A 21802-nucleotide genomic window follows, 5' to 3' on the forward strand; every position below is an offset into this window, starting at 1 on the left:
ATGTTTCCAGTGGATTAAAATTTGGTCACTAAATTTGTGAGGCCAAAAGCCGTAAAAGTATATTCCTTGTGCAGGTATTTCATGTTATTTTTAGGGGAGACAAAGGTGTACAATTATGCTAGGTTTTCATAATGTTTTTCAATTCCTGGAATAAATGCTTAAAATTGTCATTTCAGTAAGGAAGTAAATGAAGAAAATTGGTGCTGCTTTTAGCATTCATTTCCTCTTTTAAGATGCTGCCCTCTCTGAAAGGACAGAGCTCACTTCCCACCTGGTTTTTGTGGTGATGCAGTCTTTACTCCTGTTTCCTCTGCAGACAGCAGCATATCTAACCCGGCAAATAGTGTCCTCTTTGCTCTTAATGCATGATTATATTTACGTTGAATTAAAGCATTTGTGGGTGAGCTTACTTCTTTCTACTTGTCATTTTAATACATCTGTAAAAGCCTGCTTTAGAAATTTAAAAATTAAAAAAAGAGAGCAGTTAAAGTCCTTCCATTTAATACATCCCACTGTTTTTAGCTAGTATTCCTATAAACACCTGAAATTATTGAATTGGTTTCAGTGGAAGCAGGGGGAGAGAGTGGAGGGGCAGGAGGAGCCTTCCAGGTAAGTGAATGAGGTGATGATGAAATTTGCAATCTTTCTGCAGTTTTGGAATCTTTATATAAAGCTTTCCTTCTTCAGTCTCCTCTGTAAGCACTCAAGTCCTTAGGTGAGCAGACCTTTTGAACAGCTCTGCTTTGGCAGCTGCACTTCAACCCAGTGTTGCTGCCCTGGCTTTTTGAAGCAAGTAGGGGGAAAGCATATTAAGGTGAATGGATAACCAAAAGAGTGCTTATAATATAGATGTTCTTTAATGTTGGCTATTTAGTGGACACATGTTGAGAACTGGTGCAATCAGTGACAAGTAGAAAATGTTAAAATGAAGTTAAATATGTGTTCCTGAACATTTTCTTCATTCTTTTTTGTATGGTTTTCAGAAATTTCAGTACCAAATTAATCTGGTTTTAATGTTCCTCATACTAAATTTTTTAGGATGAAAAGTAATCTTGTTAAATCCTCTAAGTGAATCCTTTAAGCCTGACTAAACTTGCTGTCATTAATGCATCAAAACCTCTCTAGTTTTACTTCAGGAAACAGGAAATAGTGACCACTTTGATCCACATAGACAGTGAATATACTACCACACAGCCACCCTATACCCATATGACAGTTTAGGTTTTGTCACTGTCATCCACTTTCATAACTGTCTTTTTGTTTTACATACCAATTTAGAAGTGAGATATTTCTAATTCATTTGTACATAGGCTACAGGAGTTACCATCTTCAGCAATCTTAAGGTCTTAAAAGAAAAAGTCTCCTAGCCCACTCTCTAGAGGAAGCATACTGAGACATGATTTTGAGAACCTGCAACTGTAGGTGTGAACAGAGCATAGTTCACAACTGTGAGCTCTTATCAGTTGGGCCTTAAGTGGGATTATCTTCCAGCTAATAACACAAACTTTACTACCTTCATAGAGTTCTTACCTCTTGCTTAAATGAGTGTACTTTCAGCTAGCACAAGACTCATGACTGCTAGTAATATTAACTTACCACTTATTCCTCTTGCATTATACAGTTTAGGGGATTTGCTGTAATAATTGCAGGTAACCTTTTCATTTTCAGTCATCTGTCACTCATAAATCAGTCTTAAGAGTAGTTGTCAGGACGAATCTCATCATTTGTACAGTCTTGTTTAATTAATATAAATTGCAAAGCTCTAATGCTGTGTTTCAGACTTAAGCCTTTGGATATAGAGTTTATGAAGCGCCTGCATGAAAAAGTGAATATTATTCCACTTATTGCCAAAGCAGACACACTTACACCCGAGGAATGCCAACAATTTAAAAAACAGGTGAGTTGAAAAATTAGTATTTACAACATAGGATAATTTAGTAAGTCGGTCCCTATGGAAATGGTGAGATTTAACTTACATGCAGAGTTTAAACCCTGAAGCAATAACTTGAGACAGCAAAGTTAAGTAATTTATATCTCTATATTTAATTATAATTCTTGGTGAAATAATCTTGTTTCTGTCTTCAGGGGAAGAGGTTTTAAGTATAGTATGTTTCTTGGCAAGTAAAATAATTCACTGCTGAGATAAAAATCAGTAAGGGAGGAAAGAAGCTTTCAGGATTTAGGTGCCTAACCAGAAGCATGTTAAAAAAAATAAGGTATTCAACAGTATCACAGTTTTACTTATTGCATTGAGGTATCTATTTCTATGTTGATGCACTGTAATTATTAAAGATACCTCAGGTATTATATGAGAATCAGTAAACTCGTTCACTCTTGGGTGTGATAATGCATTTTAAAGATAGTGAGATAATTCTAGCATTGATACAACTGATACAATGTCTTTGTATTTGTAGAATGTTCTTGCTATGAGTGTCTACAAGTGGTTTATGTTTTATTTTCAGCTACATTATCAGAGTAGAACAGTTAAGCTTTGTAGTATTGTACAAAGAGGACAAGGAGGACACAGAACAAGACAATACTAAGTCTTTTTTTATTGAACTCTGTCCAGTCCTAGTTTAGAAGAACACAGTTCTGAAAAGAAGGTGGCATTAAGAGGTGTTGAGTGTAAAAACTCTTGATTTAAATAGATAAGATTAAAAATTAGTTGACTAAAAGAAAGGAAAAAATAGTTGAACACAGAATATTTCTAAGTATATAAGCAGCTTTATCAATGAGTGGATGTTGAATAGGGGGGACTTTCCCAAACAAACTTTGAAAATAAGTCCTTGCATGATTTGGAAGCTTAACTTCTCCTAAGACTGCAAACCCATGAGCCAGAAATATTCCCCACAGCTCTGCAGTGCAGCTGTCAGCTAAATGGTCTAATATTTTTCCATCCTAAAATTCTGCAAAACTAATCAGCTTGTTTTTAAAAATACCCTTCAGACAAATATAGTATCAAAACAGGACAGTCACTTTATTTTCATTATTGCTTGTGAATGTTTTTCAACAGTACTAACTGCTAGAGTTAGTCCATCAGTCACAAGCTCTGTTAACATAGGCAGGTGATCCTGCTTCAAGCAGGTGCTGCTCAGGTATGATGGAAACAGAAAAGGAGTGACAGCAGTAGCTGTTGTGGGAACTCAAAGAGATAAAGTGTGCCTGCAATGATCTATTAAAGTATCTGGTTTTTAAAGATCCCAATAGCAAAACCAGTCTGACAGTTTGTATTAGGTTTTGCATCTAATTCTATGCAGGCAGAACTTCCATTGGAGTAAACCTCTGTTTGTCCTGTTGTAGAAACCTGTATTAATTTTTGCTGTCTTTTTTTGGTGAATAATATTCTGGTAGCTGGGAGTTCTAGCTCTGATTGTGTCTTCTCTTGGCTAAGGAGAGATGATCACGCTATTAACCCTTTGGGGTCACCTGAGGGTGTTAAATGTGCAAGTTATGCTGTAATTCAAGTCAGGGTAATCTAAAGGATTTTATGTATCTAACAAAATGAGGAGAAACAGACTGCAGCAAAAAAATCAGGCTGTTATAAAGTATGAAATCCTCAAACATATAATAATTTTGTTTCTAGATAATGAAAGAAATCCAAGAACACAAAATTAAAATATATGAGTTCCCAGAAACAGATGATGAAGAAGAAAATAAGATTGTTAAAAAGATAAAGGTAAAATAATTTTCTTTTAAAAAAGTGCTTATGGAGGGATAAGGGGGGGTCGAGTTTGAAAAGCATTCTGTCATTAATGAAGAGCCCACCAAAATGTTTAGAATATAGAAATCAGATGTAAAGCTGTCCTAAGGGTCAGTGTTCTTTATCGGAAGCAAAGAATGACATTATTAAGTCATCTAAGTCCTTCAATGGCTAAAATTCAGAATGAGAGCACTAGATCACATGTTCATTAATGAACTCTTAAAGATCACTTTTAAAAATTCATCCTTATTTGACTTCTATCCACCCTCCACAGCCTGCCACTTTTTTTTTTTGTTTGTTTTGAGCTTTGTAGGAGGCAAGGGTTTTCTTTCAGACAGAGGTGTGCAGTGGCATAAAGTGTGTGCATTACAGCTAATAGCTCTCTGGCTGATTGATACACTGAAACCTTAATGGAGATAAATGACTAAAGAAAATCAAAGGACTGTCAGGCTGTTGAAAGGCTTTTTCTTAGTTTACTCATGTTTTCAGTTTGTTCTTTCATGTTGGAGTCCATCTTGTGTATGTTTCTTGAGCCTTGCTTCTGTTTGTTCAGTAGCTGTAACAGTTGTAAAGCTACTGAACTGTTTGTTCAGTAGCTTTAATTTTTTTGTTACAGGGGAAATCTCCTAGGATAGATAAACACAAATAGGACAAAAATTGGAAGATATTCTGGGACTAAGCCTAGAGAGGAGCAGAATAAAAGCAGAGACAAAAGTGCAAAATACTGAGCTCAGTACTCTGTCCCTTTCTGCCCCTTGAAGCTGCTCTTGGCTCCTTTGTTGCTTGTTACACTGGAGGCATTCTCAGTTCAGCTGAAGACAAGAACTTGATGTAGTTCTTTGCCAAACCTTTGAAAACTGGGTACAAGATCCAATCAGATTACCAGCCCTTGTAGCCAGTAGGTGTATGACTTGGTAAATAATTGTGCAGTTGAATAAATATGAAATGGCTTGCCTCTTGCATAGCTTACTAAGTAACAGTAGTGTCTGTTCCTTAATTAGATTTACAGAATGCAGCAGCATAAGGAATTCAGCTGGAGTATGTGTATATATAAGTCATTAAAGTGGGCAAAGGTCAATAAACATCACTATTCTTGCACTTTTGGGTTAGCTGCATTGCAGTGTTACAGCACTGACCTAGCTTATGTTAAGTTGATACGTTGGCATGCTTTCAGTATCTTTTGGCAGCAGATTTTGAATTTTAAAGTCAAACTTTATCTTGTAGGACCGTTTACCTCTTGCTGTGGTAGGTAGTAATACGATCATTGAAGTCAATGGCAAGAGAGTTAGAGGAAGGCAGTACCCATGGGGTGTTGCAGAAGGTAAGGCTTTCTTGTGATTTTTTTTTTAATCCTTTTAAAACTTACTAGATATGAGTCTGTATTTGAAATGTTTGAAATGCTTAATTTCAATGATCTTTGGTCTGGAAATTATTTGACTATACCGATTTGTTATTCTGGCAATATTGGAACAAGGTAAAGGTTTTGGCAACATGTAACTTTGCTAGCAGATTTCTCTTGAAGCCTTAGTGAGAAATTGTAAAACCTGTAGTAATTTATTGCAGGTAGTGATGTGACTTAAATTACAGTTGTTTTCTAGCTTTTTGACCTTAACTACCTTAATCCAAAACCTGTGTATTGAATTCTTCTTTCTAGAGCATTCACATTATAAATATTAATTTGGTCAGTTCAATTGCCAGAAATAAAATTTTTCCCAAAACATCGGAGTCTTAAGTGCTGGGGTGTCACAACGGAAAGGTACCTGCTAATGAATAGAGTACTTTTTGATTTTTTTTTAAATTTGTTTAAAACTTACTTTCTACAGCTATAGAGACTTGAAGATAATTGCATGTTCTTCTGGCAGCCATTTCTTGTGTTTTAAGGCCGTTCATATATTTCAAATGCCACATGGCATGACTTGCACCACACTGTAGTAAAGCAATCACTATTAGACTGTTTTTCAGTGATCATTGAGATTTTTCCTTTGGTGTGCATGTATTGAATAAAGAGGAATTTTTTTTCCCTCACTCTTTCTGCCTTCCAAGTGCAGTGGACTGTAAATTGGATGCAGTATAAAACAGACAAAAAAACCCCAGCCAACAAGCAGTGTATGGACCAATACTTTAAAAAGGAATGCTGTAACACTTTGAAGTGCATGTCTGGCAGGAAATGAGGTTTGGCAGAAAGTAAAAACCAGCTGCATCAGTGAAGATCAAGCTTTATTTCAGGCTCTTCTGTTGGCATTTGGAGATGTGCAAAATCGTGCTGCTTTTCTTTATTTTAAAACAAAATTCTGAAAGGTTTCATGTTCACAATTGTATGACTTTTGGAAAGGAAGAGCTGCCATAACTAAAAGGAGCATCTTGAAGTGGCTTTCAGTCTGTCAGGACAGAGATGTTGCTTTTTTGAGAGTATGACTTCATGTACCATCTGAGTGGAATTTACCAGTCTGTGTAAAACCATGGAATAAAATAATGCAGGAGTTGCAGATACAGGAATGCACACACAAAGTGGCAGTGTTCTGCATTTTTCTGTAGGATTCACTGAATTTACTTGGGCTATTTTAATTCCTTCATCTCAGTTTTTTCCCTCCTTGCCATGACAATGTCTGTCTTTACTTCAGAGACACATTGGAACCTGCACTATGCCTTTCTTTTGTGCGTGCTAAGAGCTTTGTGTGTTGCCTTCTATGTCTGCACATCAGAGTTCTGGAGAGTGCATTTTTCTCCAGTGTCATTTCATGATCTCTCAGGGAAATGCCCCTCAGCATCAGCCTCTTCTACTTTAGTGGGGTGGTGGCACAGTGGAATAGGTGGCGTCTGTAATGACAGCTGCCAGCTCTCTCTTAATCTGTAGGCTGATGCATCAAATTCAGTACACAGCCTTTCTTTGCTTCAGTAATGAAGAACTAAATCCATATTAAAATTAAAATGGAGACTTCTGCAACTTATTGGGCAGGGATAAACAGGTTGAGTCTGTCTTTTAAAGGTTTTTGGATATAGCTGGATCTAGACTGAGGTCTTCCTTTAGTGCCTGATCCTTACACAACTGTGCTGTGAGGCAGCCAAAGGATGAAACAAGTTAACTGGCAAAACTCTGCTTCTGTTGTGGTAGCTTATTCTGCTGCACTTACTCAGTACAGTTTGCCAGTATGGCTTAGGGGAGCATAGGAACTCTACTAGTAAGACACATTATTATAGTTATGTTAATGCTTTCCTTCTGCTAATACACATGTTGTTTGAGTAAGGAAAGGCTGTGGGAGTAATTTGTTGTTGGAATGAATGTAGACAAGTGACATCTTACCTCTGTGTAAAGCACAGATTTTTTTGACATGTCAACAAAAGCTTACTTCTTCTTGCAGTTGAAAATGGTGAACACTGTGACTTCACAATTCTGAGGAACATGTTGATAAGGTAAGTAACTGATAGGTAACATTAAGTTTTCTGGTATATCTGAGAGATTGGGAAGTCATATATTGGAGAAAAAGGAATTTGAGATAGTGAGTTCGTATGAATTCCCATATTTTTAATTGTAAACAGTTATCTTACATTTTATGATAACTTGTTTAATCACATACTTAGCAAGCAGTGGTGTTGGTAGTGAATTTTTTTGTGTTTACTTTTTCTGTTACTTGTTACTAGTCCATAGGAGCCTGAGTTATCTCTTAGTGCTGATGTGCACGTAGTTGTAGGCATTTTGTAAAAACTTTAGCGCTGAAAATTTACCTAAAACAAGACTGCCTGTGCTTTGTTGTATTAGGTGCTGAGTCCTGTGCTCCCAGCAGTCCACTAGGTGACATCTGCTGTAAAAACTGTTAGTTTGGTTCCTAAGCTTTGCTTTTCTCCCGGCTGACAATGGAAAATTATGAAAAGAAGTGAATGCTTTTGACTTAGTCTTGAACTAAATATTTAGCTTTTGTAGAATTAAAAGATAGAAACTAGGAAGTTTTGGCTTGTTGTTTCTTGCCTGACATTCTTTTTCTCACCTACTGTAGTAGTAATATACAGTTTTCTTATCTGCCTACCCCAATACCTGCAAGTTTATCCACAGAACTCAAACTTTCCAAAGGCTGGTTTGGTGCAAAATAACCTGGTATTTCTATGCCTTTGCTGTCTTGAGAGCTCCCGTTTAAATGGTAGAATAAAAACATTGAGGGAAATGGGACATTAATGGAGGGATATAATTTAATTCAAGTCAGTCTGCTATTTTGTATTTGTGCACTAAGCTGATAAATTACACTTGTTGACAGAACTCATATGCAGGACCTGAAGGATGTTACTAACAATGTACATTATGAGAACTACAGAAGCAGAAAACTGGCAGCTGTTACATACAACGGTGTTGACAACAACAAAAATAAAGGACAGCTAACAAAGTAAGTTCCTGTTAAGGCTGAATTGCACTTTAATCTTTTTACTTTTTTTTTTTTTTGGTCAGCTGGTTTTGTGAATGTGTGGTGGTGTTTAGGGTTTCTTGGGGAGGGGTGCTGATGGGTTTGTATGTATATAGCCTTCAGTCAGTTGTCTCTTTGCTGTGTTTGAAAAGAGACAGCCTCTTGTTTACTTGTAATTTGGGGTTTTTTCCTCTGTCACTAAGATTGACGCTAGTTTCACTGAACATGCTAAATAGTAGATTTAGTTTTGAAGATAATTGTTACATTTACTCAGAGTTTTACTTCATTGATACTGCAAAGTTCTTGTGCATTAGTTTCTATTTTGGTTTATATGTTACTTGTGGAATTTTTGGTTCTTCTGCATTGAATGATCAATACTATTGTGTCGGGGAAGTTTTTGAGAAGAATGGGTTAGTATTTATTTAGAAACTCTGAAAAAGTAGACCTGCTACTGTCATCTTTGAAATGCTGCTCTAGCAACTCATATGGCTGTTTATCATGGCAGGGGAATTATTGCAACATCATTATCTTTTGTGAGAAGGGAGTTGCAATGCAGTGTTTGGGGGCTTTTGTAGCTGGATTTTCAAAGTGTGCTAATTTTATTATTATTATTTTTATTATTTTATCTCGTCATTTTTATTACCTTTGACGAGAAGTTATTTGCCAACCAGATGAAGTTAATGAAAGATTTACAAGTAGGCTCTGCTGTATTCTGAATTGTATAATACTATTTGTGAATAGCTACATTCAGATATTCTGCTCTGCATGTAGCTACTGCATCAACAGTAATTAGTGATTAAATAATTATTAATTAATGGTGTTCTTATTTTGTACTATATTTAAATACAAATTTCTCAATTAAGTATAGGGGACTGTTCTTTTCAGCCAATGGTATGCAAAGTTACAGCTGTTCTTCCTGAAAAAGATCTGTGAAGTTAGTTGGAAATACCTGCTATTTGCATCCATATGACAGCGACAAAGCCATTTTTCTCTAAAGAAATGTCTGTTCTACACTCTCTTAATGCTTTAAAAGTGGTGAGGGAATGGTTTACGTGGATGTGATTTAGTTTCATCTAGTGTGAGTCTACATGAGACTTCGCTGCACAGCCCTGACAAAAAATGTAATAGTTTATGTCAGTTATAGCAACTCTTCTTCAGAAGTGTTCTTGCACTTAAGTAGCGTTTCTAATGAGGTCAAGTCTTAAAAATACTAGTTTTCAAATATATGTGTCCATAACACTGTGGTTACTTCTTCTCACTGTCATGTTTCTTGCTATCACATTATCCCTGACTCGTAACTCAAGGTTTCTGAGTGCACATAGCAAGTATGTCAGATGAAAATGTAGTAATCGGAGTGCAGAAAAGAAAATTCTGCATTTTCTCCAGGACTTCTAACTTGCTATCATTGTGCTTTTTACTGTATTATTATTTGCTATTACTGTACTGAAAAGTGAAACTTCTCCCCCCCATCCCCCCCCCCCCCCCCCCCGTTGTTATTTGGACTATCAAAGGAAGTTGTTTGCATTTTTCTCTGTGTGTTGTTAAATACTGGGGTTTCTTATATACCTTTCAAAATCTTAGTATGTTTTCCCTAGATTTTGGAAAATCTGAATTTACCGTTTTTGTTTTGTACCTGCTTAGATTTGTGTCAGTCTGCACCTACAAACTCAGTCTGTTACCTCATCCATGTAAGAGGACTTGTTATTCTGCATTCTTAAAAATAACAACAGAGTCGCTATTTAAAATTATTTTTTGTTCCCGTATTGCAGACACAATATGATGTTACTTTATACAAAAACACATCTATGAGTAGGTTTCAGAACTCTTTGTGACCTTCATGTGACCCCTTTGTGACCCCTCTACCCCACTCAGTTTCTGATAGCATTCCTGATACTTCTTTTTGAGCCAGAACCTACATTATGAGGAATTACTTTGCTTTCTGAAGCATGCTCACTTTGCATCTCCTGTCACTTCAGATCACTGTGCTGTCCCACCTGAATATTTCCAGGTGAATGTGCCTTCTGGAACTATTTTCTCCTTTAGAAATCTGTTGCTTGGAGCAGTGCAGTACTGCAGCTCAGAGATAAATAAATACAATTGGTGCTCTTTGCTATCAGGGTTTTTATTGTTCAAGAGAATTAGTAAATAATTGCAAGTTTGATTCAGCCATCTGAAAGATGGCAAAGTCTATTGCAAACTTACGAAGACTCTTTTGCATATTTTGTGAGAGTTTGTTCCCCAGAACACAAGGTGACTTAAGTAAATACATGAAATCCTTGAATGCATGTGTTGGTTATGAAGCAGCTGATGCTATTTTTCTGGTTTTACCTTAACCATATGTTGAGTTGCAATTTGGGTTTGGGTTTTTTTTTTAAGCTTCAACACACATTTTTGACTTCCGTGTGTTTTTGTAGCTTTTGATTTTTTTAATCTAGTATAGTTGAAGCAGCACAGAAGGAATCTTCCTAATAACCATGTGCATCCTGGAAACTGAGGGGGAGGAACAGATATTAACAGTTTATCTGTGCCTTCCCTTAGGAATTTTATGTTTGCCTGCTGGCCTTTTGAAAGAAGTGTCTGTGTCTCAAACTGGGGCAATATCAATTCTTGCATGGGAGACAGATCCTGTATCTCTGTGTGAGAATGGAGACGTGCTCTGATGCTGTCTGGTGGTATTATAAGCATATGGTTAAACACAGATACGCCCCCTGACTCTGGAAACTCCTAAGCTGCTGTTTTTTGAGAGACTGGGAGGTCAGACATACCGGAGACATGCCGTGGTGCTTGTACTTTTCCAAAAGTATCTCCTGCTGGCAGCTGTTGGAGCTGTTGGACTGACCTTTTGTAGCTTTAAAACAGCTGTATTTTTATGATCCTAGCAGATCTCAGTTTTTCATGCAGCTGTTAACTTATTTCTTTAGACAAAAATCGCATTTGAAAACAAATAGAAGTATGTGCTACAAATTTTAATAATACTGTATGGATTAATTGAAGCATTTTTCTGTCCATTTCTCTGATTTGGTGAAACTTGACTGTTCTGTAAGTAACTTGTTAACTTAGGAGCAATCCAAAGCATGTATTTTCCATGGTTATAGAGGGTTTTTTTGTGTTTTAAGTTTAGTCTGCTTTGTCAAATTTTCAATATCATCCTAACCATTAAAAAAATAAAATGTCAAGGTAGTTTTCACATATGTAGATACCTTTAAATCATGTGGTAATTGTAGTTTCACATGTGTACTATGTGACATGTGAGAAAATTGACATTTGCTCTGAAATTCAGATGTTGTAATTAGAGAAATCTTTTTGGTTTGCTGTAGGAAACTGTGATCTTCAGTGAATTTAAAAGTAAAATCTTATTTTTATTGAAAGTCATAGTGTATGTTGTAAAGACTGGTCTTATCCATCATCGATCCAGAGTAACAGAATGCACAATGCTCGAGTCCCTTTGTCTGCTAAGCCTGGCCACTTCCAGCTCCTCTTGCCTGTATTCTTGGCGGGTTCTGTGAAACAGCCCTAATGCCCTGAAGCCCATGTGAGAGGATGGTGAGATCAGAGCCTGTTTGCATCCCGTTTTCCGCTGAGCCGAGGCACGCTGGGTGCAGCATCCCTGTGCCCGGGGGAGGTGATGCTGCAGCCGCTGAGACCTCTGGTGGCCGTGGGAGCCAAGTGCTCTTCCTGCAGTGTCAGAACACTGCCGGGTGTTCCATACATGGGTCTCTGCTAGCTGACAAATTCTAAAAGAGGAGATAAGCCTCCAGGTGGCATTGGTTTCTGAAAACTTGTATAGAGCAAGTAGTGGTTCGTGTCACTAAAATATTTTAAATCTTTTTAAAAGCATAGATGATGTAGAAAAACTGTTCCTGAAAGCCTCTGCACATCAAACCTGCGTTAATATTGACATAATGTAGTGATCAACTAACTGAATTTGAAATAAATATAACAAGCTTTAACTAACAGTTTCTTCTTTTAGTATGAAAAATTTGCTTTTGGGGAGCACATAATGAGCTTTAGGAATCTAATAATATTGAATTTACATTTTTAAATTATTGCTTTTTGGTTTTGTGGTTTTATTTAAGCATGCTAAGCTAAGCCTCTGTATTTTTTGTTTTTTAGATTTGACACAGTTGAAGGCATGTAAGTGGTGATTTAAATTTTTCCAAAAAACTTAAGACAAAAATTCTATAAACACAAAAAGAATTTCACTGTTTGATGTTTCAAATTTAGAACAGATTCCTGGTATCCCGCTCTTGGCATTGTTTTTTCCCCTAGCAGTTGGTTTGGGTTTTTTTTCCTAAAGCTGTGCTGCTGTAAATTTTAGGAATTTATAAATGCTTACAGTGACAAATACCTCTGTAAAAACCCATCCTCTTTAGAAACCTTTTGGCAAAGATTCAAGTCAAATCTGGTCAAATTTCAAAAATCAGTAGAAGTGCATAAATTATGGAATTCCCCCAGATTCTATCCATGGCTTAGTCATCTTTATATAGATGCTTATAAAGAATTAGTGGAATTTTTATCCTTACCTGTAAATTTACAATTCTTCATTGAATTGGAGATTTAGTAATTTCAATAATTTCTTACCATGATTTTATCTCATTACCTGCTTGCAGAGATTCTACTTTGCACATATCTAGATCATTTTTAATTTTTGCAGAATAACTTAGAGGACTGTTATTAGAGCACATGTCCTCTGAAATCAGTTAAATGTTTTACATCTTTGTTTAGTGGTTTGTGGTTTTTTTTCCCTTCAGCTCATTTTTTTGTGTTTGTGTCTGATTTTGTTTGTTTGGTTGGTTTTGTTTAAATCCCTTGTGTCATTTTGTCCTTAAATACAGAGTGATGTGCTTTTACCCGTGTCACATGCTTAGGACCTCATAAAACCAGTTGTGACCTAAGTTGTAAAGCTCTCAGCTGTAAATGCTCACTTGTCAATTAATCAGATTTTTCTGTGCAGACTGATTTTTACCACTTTCTCAAGTACAGCTTGCACAGCATCCCCATTGAATTACTAAGTTTTCAATCAAAGGACAGTTCTGCACCGTTTTGAAGTCAAAACTGCAGCAATGATTCCTCAGTATTTATTCTGCTTTGTAGGTTAATTTTTGAAGAGCAGATGCATTTGAGAACTTTACATCTCTAGAAGAAAATAGTATTGTTTTGACAGCTGCTTAGCTTCCACAAGTACTGCTACTCACCTCTTCTTTCACTTCTTTAGTATTTTCTGCATTATTGTACCTCAGCTGTGTTTAACCATTAATTTTTTCCTTGTAAAAGATTGCTAGCAGTTGGCCTTTTGAAGGACTAAAGTAAAAATTAAATGGAAAATCAATTTCAGTTCTGTATATTATACATTATTTTACTCACAAGTCCAAGCATTGCAGCTATTAATTCAGATTCAGTTTAATATATAGATTAGATGTTCTCTGCTGATTGGTTGTAACAATTCCAGATACAATCAGTTCTTCATTTTCACCAACACAATAGTTAAAACTTTGTCCTTTTAAGCCATAGATACTGAAATAAGAGGCCAGTGATTTGGTTTGATTACTCTTTGAGGAACAGCAGAATCTTAACAAAACTCTGTAGCAATCATTACTAGATCTCAATCATCCTGTTTTATTAGATGTTTACAGTGAAACTTACTATTTAAAACCCATATCACCATAACATGGATAGCAGGCTTATACAGCTTTAAAAATTCAGTACAATCCAGGAAAGTATACCATAAAGTATATGGAAAAAATAAATATAATGTACATTATTTTTGTACATTGCATTTATTAATAGCTTTCTAAAGGAAAACCTTCCAACTAACACTTTGAAATATTGATGTTCAGTTGCCCAGACCTTTTTTTCAAAGCTGATCTCTCTTTAAAACTATGACCAGAGCATTCAACACAGTTGCAATGTTAAGTGTCTCTTGGGCTCACTTGGGAACAATGGAGGTTTAGAGAGAAAATAGAACTTAAGTCTGCAGTGCTCGTAATTTTCTTATTATGTCCATTAATTTTTTTATATATTTGAATTATGGGGAAGAAAAAGATGCCTGAAGATCACTTGGAAGATGCTAATATTCTTTTTCTTGTTTTAACATTTCCTCTCTTCCCATGACCAGGTGGTTCTACATATAGAAAGTCAAGAGTTTCTGTTAACCTAAATGTAGTATAAATCAATTGTGGGGGAGGAAAAGACATTGTATGAAATATCTTTTTGAGTAAAGCTTATCTAAACAGTTAATATAATAATGTAAATTGAATTTAAGCTAGCAGTGCCTACAGCAATGTGTTTATATTACTGCTTCAGCATTTTTATCTTGCTTTTTCCAGATGTCCTAATGTAACAGACAGGGAAAAAAGTTATTACTAGCTAACTGCTTCTTCTGGATTTATGGCAGGAGCCCATTGGCACAGATGGAGGAGGAAAGGAGGGAGCATGTAGCCAAAATGAAGAAAATGGAAATGGAAATGGAACAGGTGTTTGAGATGAAAGTCAAAGAAAAAGTTCAGAAACTTAAGGACTCTGAAGCTGAGGTAATCAAAATGTTTTAAACACCAATATAACTTGAGGCTGACCAAGTGTAGAGGTGGGAGTTTTTGCCAGGACTTTGCAACATAATTGATTCCATAGTTGGTTTATATGTGTAAAGACAACATCGTTCTTCTTCCTCAGCTTGTTGCCTTTTTGGAATAGTAAAAGTCTAAAGCTAAAATGGAATTTAATGTTCACATGCATTCTATTTTTATTTTCAGTCATAGCATGTTAAAATACTCCTTAACTTACCCTCTTCTTCTCCCTTTTCTTTAGGATATTTTGTGCTTATTCTTCCATGTGATTTTAAAAGTTCTTGAGACTTTTATGGCTTACATAAGCTAATGCAATAATGATAGTTTATTGTGTGTATTGAAAAAGCATTTCAGGAATTGGACGCAATGCCTATAGGCATCTCACCTAAATGAGAATTACTAGGCTAAGGAAGAGTCAGGGATTTGTTTTTGTCAGTGTTCTGGTGCCATTTGAATAAATTCTGTGGATACTTAATTCTAATTTCTGTCATCTCCAGGTGAAGTCCTCACAGTGAAACTGGTTTTTTACAGGCTTCAATGTGCTCCGAAAATGATCTTTTTAAGGGACTATTATAGTTTAAAGTTTAGGTAAAACATCTAAAGTAAAAGATAAAAATTAAAAAATTATTTAAGTTTTGGGAAAGCAGTTTGTTACAAGAAGCCTAATAGAAAAGTTCAGAACTGTCAAAGTTCCTTAAGAAAGTTTGTCTCCAAATTTGAGGAAAAATGAGGAAACTTGGAAGGGTAGTTGAAATGCTTGGCAGCCTAGGCTCTGTAAGGTGCCAAGGCATACTGGATAAAGGAAAAAAATTAGTCTAGATTTTTTTTTTTTTTTTGAGAACTGAATAGATAGGGATATAAATAGTAATATATGCCAGTCAGCAGTTTGAGGATTTTAAAGCTATATGTTCTGTCTGGATAATTTATCCTTTCTTTGCGTTCTGTCTTGAATCTCTTTGAACCCTTTAATACTTCTGGCATCCACATTCTCCTTGTTATGTGAAATACAAAAATATTTCTGGTTTTCCTGTACTATCTCATGACTTTTTGACTGAGTGTATCCTGTGATACCAGGTTTTTTATGTTCATTGCAATTCTTTCTTCTTTTTTCTTCACCATTCATGGCAAGTAGGCAGCAGACAATGCCATGTAAAAATGTGTAAAAGGAAATAGGTTTTAAAGGGCTGTGTAAAACAGGGTTATGCAAGAGAGTAAAAAAGAAAGAGGGAGTTTTATATCACTTTCTCTGAAGTGTGGACATCAGTTGAAGGGAGGGGATTCTGCCCCTCTACTTTGCTGTGGTGAGACCCCCCCCTGCAGGGCTGCATCCAGCTCTGGGGTCCCAGCACAGGAAGGATGTAGGACTGTTGAAGTGAGTCCAGAGGAGGCCACCAAGGCAATTAGAGGGATGGAGCAGCTCTTACATGAGTGAAGGCTAAGAAAATTGGGATTGTTCAGCCTGGAAAATAGGAGGCTTCATGGTGGTCTAATTGTGGCCTTCCAGTATTGAAGGGACCCAACAAGAAAGATGGAGAGGGACTATTTACAGAGGTATGGAGTGACCAGACAAGGGGAATGGCTCTAAACTGAAAGAAAGTAGGTTTAAATCAGATATTAGGAGAAAGTTCTTTATTATGAGAGTGGTGAGGCACTGGAACAGGTTGTCCAGAGAAGCCATGGGAACCCCAACCCTGGACATGTTCAAGGCCAGGCTGGGTGGGATTTTGAGCATCCAGGTCCCTGCCCCTTGGCAGAAGGGATGGAATTAAATGATCTTTAAGGTCCCTTCCAACCCAAACCCTTCTATGATTTAACTCAATTCAAAAAAGCACTATTCCACATGAAAGGAATCACTTATCCTGACAAGTATTTCCATCCTTACATACAACATATTGGATTATCTGTCTGTCCCATCAACTTGCAGAAGAGAATTCTTATTCTCTTTTAGAATGTAGACAATTCACTTTCTCAATAATAGTAATTCATTTAATTAGGGAATAAATGAATCCACTTAATATTTTTTCCAAATAGATCCAGAATATTAATGCTATAGGATGCAATCCATATTTTGGGGGTTTTTTTGCCCCCCCCCCCCAGAAAGTCAAAGATGTTGCTCTTTTATGCATTAGTGATACTCAAATGCTGTGCAATTTACTGCTTAGTGTTTGCATCAAATACCAAAGTATTTTTTAATTCCCTTTTATTTGCCAAACATAGCTGCTTCCAAATTCTGTTTGTAAACTGGGTAGCATTTGGGGCATTTTCTGTTAACTGTAAAATGAAGCTGTGGGATTAATAACCTTTTGGTTTCTGTTACTAGCAGTACCTATCACCTTAGAGTTTTTAGTCTGAGCTACTTTCTCTGAAGAAAAATATAACACGTAATTTTGTTGCATTAGTAAGTTTAGTTGCTGATGTTTATTAGTTCCATAAGTTGCTGTGTTTTCTGCACCTACCGACTCTGTTCATAATCTTCTACAGCTGCAGCGACGCCATGAGCAAATGAAAAAGAATTTGGAGGCACAACACAAAGAATTGGAGGAAAAGCGTCGTCAGTTTGAGGATGAGAAAGCAAACTGGGAGGCTCAACAACGTATTTTGGAGCAACAGAATTCTTCCAGGTAAATTGGAGTCTTGTCCTGCAGTAAAAGTTCTGTAGCTTTCTGAGACAGTAATGGTCCATCCATGGCTGTTGACCACTATAGAGGTGTCACTTAAAAGCCAAGAAAAATCTTGAACTGCTTTTAATTACAAATGACCATATTTCAGCAATAGTGGGAAAATTATTAGCTTCTAAAACTGGTTTTAGTCAGCAAAAACATGGTACCCACACACACGTGTATATATATATATATATATATATATCTGGAAAAAAAAATTATAGTGATAGATGGCCACAAGACTTCTGAGGGATGGAGAATTAAAGTTCTGAGAAGTAAAATGTTTAATTCCCTCCGTCCTTGGGAGGAGAAATCTGGTGATAACTGCACTGCTTGATTCACACAGTACAAGTACTGTGCACTCAGTAAGTTTCATCCATTGTAACCAGTAAAAGCCTTATTAAAATGCCTGTTTAAAAAGGTGCATATTTTTTTTTTAAAAATCAGAACTTGCATGCATTATTTAACAAACTTTTTTTTTTAAATGTCATTTTAGAACCTTGGAAAAGAATAAGAAGAAAGGGAAGATATTTTAAATGCATCATTTTGACCACCAGTTGTGTATTAGTTGCCAATATGCCAGCCTGGACATCAGTGTTTGTTGGATCCGTTTGACCAATTTTGCACCAGTCGTATCCATAGTAATGGATTTAACAGCATGACAAATTTTTGTTAATTTTGATGGAAAATGAGATGCCTTGAATTGTCTAGGGTGTTGTGTACTTGGAAAAATAACAGCTCTAAGTACCTTTTTTCATTCTTTTTTTTTTAAACAGGTGTCATTTTAATGCAAAAGAAAACATTTTACTGTTGTACAATCATGTTCTGGTGGTTTGATGGTTTACAGGATATCAAAAAATGCAGGACTCTATACGGTTTTTAGTGAGGATAAATTGCCATAATATGATGCAAACAATGCTTCTCTATTATTATAATAAAAATTCCATTCAGTGCAGCATATACAATAATGTAATTTAGTCTAACACAGTTGACCCTATTTTTGACACTTCCATTGTTTAAAAGGACACATGGAAAAATAAAAGTTGTAAGGTTACAGTGCACCTAAGCTTTTTATAACAACCCTTTTACGTTTTGGATTCTTTAAATATATGCTATTCTCATTTAGTAACTTCTTTAGCCAGAAGGATCTCATTACTGCTTCATTTTTTGTAATAACGTTTAATTTAGATATTTTCCATATATTGGCCCTCCTAAATAGAATATAGCTTCTTTCATATGGTAGGAACCAGTGAGTAAAACTTTCCTTTAACTCCCTTTTTACATTTTATGGTAAGTAGCAGGAAAACGCATTTATAGGTCATTTCTAGGCAAAATTGTGGAGTTAACTACCAACCTGTTTCTACCTGTGTGCAGTCTTTATTTTACTAGAAATGGGAATATGGCCTCGAGAAAAACATCACCATTTTGCATTTAGCTGTATTCATATACTGCATTTCTGTATTTTTGTTTGTATTGTAAAAAGTTACATAATAAACAATGTTGTGATGTAACACGCTGCTTTGTCAGGAGTTGTCATGGAGTTGAACAGCTGAGTAGTTCTCTGGAAATATGTGAGCTTTCTCTCTGATTGACCTGTGCTTTTATTTCATCTGAGGAATGAGTTTAAGATGTAGAAGACCCCATTTCCATGGCCATGCTCTGAATTGGCTAAACACGGATCTTTCTGTCATGCCCAGGAGAGGGCACTAAGTGCATGCACACCCTGTGCTGTATCCCACCAGCTCCCCTTCTGGCAGTCCTGCTTTTCCTGCTGTTTTTACTGCCTTCTGCAAGCTTTTAGGAGGATCTGGGTGGGAAATGACACATTTGTAAGTTGCTAAAAATTGATGAGGATTTCTTATGTCTTATTTGACTATGGAATAATGAAGAATATATCTTTTCTTTTGCAGATGTTCCATGTATTATCCCTGTTATCGCTCTATTTCTGTTAAGTTTTCTTTTACATGAGTTATGATTGCAAAAATATGTTTTATTCAGCTAGCTTCTCAAAGAAATTGCATTTTCAGTAGCCTGCATAAGGGCCTCCTTGTAACTCATTTCAGATATTCTGCCTATCTCTTTTTTAGAGAAGACACTGAGTATCAGTAAGTGGACATTTCTTTCTCTTGCAAGTAAATAGAATTGCAAAATCTGGTCTGTGATGCATCTCAGAGGATGCACACTGCCTGCACCTGCCCCTCAAGTTTCAGTTTAATTCAATAAATTGAATAATTTAATAACCAGGCAAAAGTTACCATCTAGGACAGAATTCTGAACTGCTTTTTGGACTCATCAAAACTGAGGATGCACTCTAAATGGGTATATGCTGGTACTTCAGCATCCCCATTTGCTCTGAAGTAGAGATGTCATTGATCAGGAAACTTGGTTTCACTATGCTGGTCTTCATTCTCCTCACTGTTACACTGTAGCCTCTCACACACACTCAGGGTGATCAGAAATTTACATAAGCTCATTGGATCTTCTGTATTAATAATAGAATCATGGAATGGTTTGGGTTGGAAGGGTTTTGTAAGTTTAGTTCCAGCTCCCACATCAAGGATAGGGACATTTTCCACTATACCAGGTTGCTCAAAGCCTCAGCCTGGCCTTGAACAGCTCCAGGGATGGAGCATCCACAGCTTTTCTAGGAAATGTAATCTATTACTTAGCATTTGTATTTGAATGAAAATGCAGAGCAGGTGTTAGGAGTTCTCTTCTGAAACAGAGCATTGCCCTTTTGGGGAAGACTTCTGTCACCTCAACTTGTCTTTTAAATGCTTTGGCTTTTCATGGTGAGTTTGGGCTGCACTAGGGCTTTTGTATTAAAAAAGTAAAATTGGGAATGATGTGTAAACCTCCTGTAACAGCAGCTTTGTAGCCAGTACTTAATCTGTAAGCTGAAGAAGCTCTATGAGACAGCCAAGGTTTGTATTTTTTTTCTTCCACTGACAAAACATTTAAATGTGTTATTTCTGCAAAGCCAAAACTCATTTTACTTGCTAATATTTGGGTCCTAAAATTTCCCTGAATTAGTGTCAGAACTCTGAGCACATGCAGCAGAGGTTTGGTGGTGTATATGCTGATCAGCCAGAAACCTGTTGCATCCAGGTGTCACTGCATAGTACTGGACTTGTCTCCTGTTTCTTTTAAAGCGTGCAGGAAACACCACCTGCTCTGCAGAGGCACAGAGCAAGAGCTGTTAAGGAGCAGTTCTGTGCATCTCTTGGGTGTTTTCTGTATCAGTAGTTGCTCCAATAACATAGTCCCAGGTAGTTGTTGGGCTGGACATTTTGCTGCTTTCACGTGAGAATGAAGCTCTCCATTCAGCTTAGTGTATGTTCTGTGAAAGAGGTAGTGAGGGAGAGAAAATAATCCTGCTCCTGCTAATTGTGGCACTGCAAACAGCCCTGTTGAATGTGCAATTGCACTTAACTGTGGGGGATAGGTATATTCCATTTTAGATAGATATAGGTATGAAAATGCATTTATATTTTTTTTATATGAAGAAGTGAGTAAAGACTGCAAACTTGGGGTTTTCTTCTGATATAAAATACATTCCCACATTGGGTAGCTTATCTGGTTGGCTGCAATGGAGGTTCAGTATCCTGATACTCAGGATGCTGAAATTGCTGCTTCCAGTATGAAATACAAAGTTCTGATGGAGCGATGTAGTTCTTTTGGCTTTCACTGAAGTTTTCCCATTTGATAAGCAATGAGCTGCTGATGCCTTGACTCCTTGAAAGGCCGCATGTTGGACCTCTTTGGTTCAGGTGACATCAGAGTACTCTTGTGGTCAGGCTGCCAAAACCATTCCTCAATCGGGCACCTCAGGGAATGAGGCAAATTTACATTTCCCCTTCATAATTCCCACAGTAAGCATAAGAGATTCTTAATTGTTAGATTGCTTTTGTCTTCATTGATTCAAGAAACCCCTCAATCAGATTTAAATATGGCTTTAAATAAATGGCTTGAAATAATGCTTTCAAAGGTTTCAATACAGATAAATCATTATAGGTGTCAAGAATTGGGCTGGATCACTGGTTCATGCTTTGACAATGCAGAAAGTGTAGCTGAAGTTGTGGAGTAAGCCAGTACATGAAGGGTTCATTTTCTTGTCTGCGCAGCATTGTCAGGCCGATTTGTCTGTGGGTGGTGGGGACAGGCTGTGTTAGTGCCCAAGGAACGGATGTTCTTTTCCCTGTGAACTACCTGATGAGATTGTTTTTGCACACAGTTCTGGGGTTTCCAAGCCTCTCTCCATGCAGTTGATGTTTCTCCATTGCCAACATCTGTGTTTCCTGACATTAAGCTGTTTAGGGCTCAGCAAAGGCAGTTGCTCCCTTCTCCACAATCCACACCTGCCTCATCCTATGTTCTGGTGAGTATCCTGTTCTGCTGGGTGGCTGGTGGGTTTGGTGGCCAGCCATCAGCATAGCCTGCTCCTCATACCAGGTTCTGTTGTGCTACTCTTCCTGAAAATGGGCTGCC

At 36.8% G+C, this 21802-nt stretch overlaps 1 protein-coding gene across 1 annotated transcript in view; it reads left to right on the forward strand.

The window, feature by feature from the left end:
• Positions 1 to 18825, forward strand: part of SEPTIN7 (septin 7) — a 63293-nt gene extending 44468 nt beyond the window's left edge. The window contains exons 6-14 of the mRNA XM_059839628.1: positions 1780 to 1897; positions 3584 to 3676; positions 4925 to 5021; positions 7060 to 7111; positions 7948 to 8073; positions 12205 to 12225; positions 14486 to 14621; positions 17136 to 17275; positions 17811 to 18825. Of these exons, the coding sequence (XP_059695611.1) occupies positions 1780 to 1897; positions 3584 to 3676; positions 4925 to 5021; positions 7060 to 7111; positions 7948 to 8073; positions 12205 to 12225; positions 14486 to 14621; positions 17136 to 17275; positions 17811 to 17850 (823 nt within the window). The 3' untranslated portion in view covers positions 17851 to 18825. The remainder of the gene's footprint in view (positions 1 to 1779; positions 1898 to 3583; positions 3677 to 4924; positions 5022 to 7059; positions 7112 to 7947; positions 8074 to 12204; positions 12226 to 14485; positions 14622 to 17135; positions 17276 to 17810) is intronic.
• Positions 18826 to 21802: the final 2977 nt, after the last annotated feature.

Source organism: Haemorhous mexicanus, chromosome 1 (assembly GCF_027477595.1).
Source record: "Haemorhous mexicanus isolate bHaeMex1 chromosome 1, bHaeMex1.pri, whole genome shotgun sequence".
Lineage (NCBI taxonomy): Eukaryota > Metazoa > Chordata > Aves > Passeriformes > Fringillidae > Haemorhous > Haemorhous mexicanus.